General features: G+C 67.9%; 2 protein-coding genes across 2 annotated transcripts in view; both read left to right on the top strand.

Moving 5' to 3' along the window:
- EMIHUDRAFT_71721 (hypothetical protein) overlaps positions 1-1,076 on the top strand; it is a gene marked incomplete at both ends in the record, with an annotated part of 4,672 nt that extends 3,596 nt beyond the window's left edge. Inside the window, one exon of the mRNA XM_005785760.1 lies at positions 629-1,076. Within this exon, the coding sequence (XP_005785817.1) occupies positions 629-1,076 (448 nt within the window). The remainder of the gene's footprint in view (positions 1-628) is intronic.
- A 732-nt stretch (positions 1,077-1,808) lies between these two features.
- On the top strand, positions 1,809-2,159 carry EMIHUDRAFT_229707 (hypothetical protein; the record flags this gene model as incomplete). Its single annotated transcript, XM_005785759.1, has 1 exon — positions 1,809-2,159. A coding segment is annotated over one exon (351 nt), but the record flags the coding sequence as incomplete, so codon positions are not given.
- Positions 2,160-2,206: the final 47 nt, after the last annotated feature.

The raw sequence follows: 2,206 nt of genomic DNA, 5'->3' as shown, positions 1-2,206 counted from the left end.
ATTTCCCCCCCCCCCCGGGGGGGGGGGGGGGGGGCTGTGTGGCGGGAGTTGTGGCGGGAAACAACCATCTGACGACGCAATTTGCGCGGAACGCCCGCCGCGGGGCTGCAACAGGGCCCCAGAAATGGAGCTCGTGTACCCCGAACACCCCACAGAGAAGCCCCGGTCGACGTCCGCGCGCACGCAGTCGCCGCTGCCGGCGTGTGCGGCAAAAGCCTTTGCAGATTGGCAGTCGAGGCGAGCGCATGCCGAGCAGCAGAAGCAGAAACGGCGGGAGTATGCGCTCGAGCGTGCGGCGGTGAGGCAGCAAGAGGCGGCGAGGAAGGCATCCGCCGAGTACGCCAACCTGGTCTCCACCGCCCTGCTCGCACCGGATCTCCCGCAGCTCCTCGTCTTCCGCCGCCTCGGCTACTACGAGTGTCGCCGCATCGCCTCCACATGCCGGCCCTTTGCGGTCGGCTTCCGCGAGGCGTTCCCGCTCCCGGTGCACCACAGCCGTGCCGCCGCCAACTCCATGTCCGTCCAGGCCGGACGGTCCTTCACGACTGCGCTGTCCAATGGCCGCCTCGGTGTGGTCAACGCCTGGGCGCACACCCCTGGCCACACACTCAAAATCTTCACCGAGGAGGGACGGCTCGAACGGACGGTCCTCATCGGGCCGACCATCGGCAAGCCCGCCGCGATCATCATCCTCGGCCCGATCCTCTACGTGGCCGACGCGGCGGGCGGCTGCGTCCATAAGTTTGCCCTCAATAACGTGGGCGATGGGCTGGTGCGCATCATGCGCAGCCAGTTCAGCGACGCCTTCAGCCCGTGGGGCGGGGCCGCGGCGAAGGTCGACGGGCGGGCCATCCTGCTCTTCGCAGATCGACCGCGGTCGCGCGTGGTGGCCTTCGACGCGCACACGCTGGAGCGCATCTACACCTTTGGCTCCCCCAAGTGCCTCGTCGATCCGGCCGTCGGCTGGCAGCACACTAGCTCCTCTGAGGTTGCCCTGTGCTGGCCGGTGGACGTGGCAGCCGACGGCTCCCGCGCCCTCGTCCGCGACCGGCGCGGCGTCCACGAGTGGCGCGTGAGCCACCAGGGCGCGGAGTACTGCCGCTCCATGCTCAGCCGTCAGGAGTGCAACGACAGCTCGGCGCGCTTCAACCGCGCCTGTGACGACCCAACCGAGTGGCGCTTCCGGACGCGATGGGGCTACCGGAGCCAGCTCGCCGCGCGAGGGCGGTTTGGCGCAGACAAGTGGGACGACGACCCGCCCGCTGGGTCGAGCCCCTTCTCTCCCGCCCGGGTCGCGGAGCCGCTACAGCGCTGCCTGCTGGGAGGCTTGATGGCCGGCGCCTGATATCAACTTTGTATGCCCCTGGTGGCGGCGAGCCCAGCGGGTCCGGACGCACTGTGAGCAGCGAGCTGTGGTCCGCCGCCCTCGTCGTCAACTCTTGGGTATGGAGTGGCTCAGCCGTGTTGGTGATGTGTCAGTAGCGGCAGTAGGTTTGGCGGGCTCGTCGTCGTCGTATCGTGGCGGCTCGGCGGTGGTTGGTGTAATAGGAGTGTAGGTGTCCGTGCCAGTGCGCGCCAGTCCCGTGCCCAGACCCCAGTGTGTTGTCGGCATCCGTTTTTCCTTTCCTTATTTATTTCAACCACACTTGGAGCACTGAGAGTGCGGTCATCACCGGCCGGGGAGCGAAGAAGCGCACCCCTAGCGGGCCGATTTACCGCTGTTTTCTCTTCACCTGTCGCTGCCTGCCGCTGCCGCTTCAGCCGCTTCTGCGTAAGCCGCTTCCCACGCCGCCGTATTTCCGGCGCAGATGGCGGAGGGCGGCTTCGCCTACTTCAGGTCCTCGGACGTGACGCTGCAGGTGAAGTTGCTCGTCCAGCAGCTTCACGGCTCGGTCCCTGCAATGTGTGCCTCGCATCCGCCGCTCAGCTATGCTGCGTGGCTGGCGGGCGCGTGCGGAGTCGCGCCGCACGACCTGCACATCTCAGCTCAGCTCCTAGTCCACGGGATGCCTCTCGGCCAGCCGGAGCGTACCTACTCGGCCGCTGGCTCCAAGCTCCGCTGGAACGAGTGGCTCTCCTTCACCGCCAAATATTGCGACCTCTCCGCCGACGCGGCGCTGCGGATCTCGGTCTACGGCACCGCGGGCCCGCGCGAGCCGGTGCTCATCGGCACCGCGACGGCCAAGCTCTTCGACGCCGCCTCTCG

The sequence above is a fragment of the Emiliania huxleyi genome, assembly GCF_000372725.1.
Source record: "Emiliania huxleyi CCMP1516 chromosome Unknown EMIHUscaffold_158, whole genome shotgun sequence".
Lineage (NCBI taxonomy): Eukaryota > Haptophyta > Isochrysidales > Noelaerhabdaceae > Emiliania > Emiliania huxleyi.
This window is presented reverse-complemented; position numbering and strand designations above follow the sequence as displayed.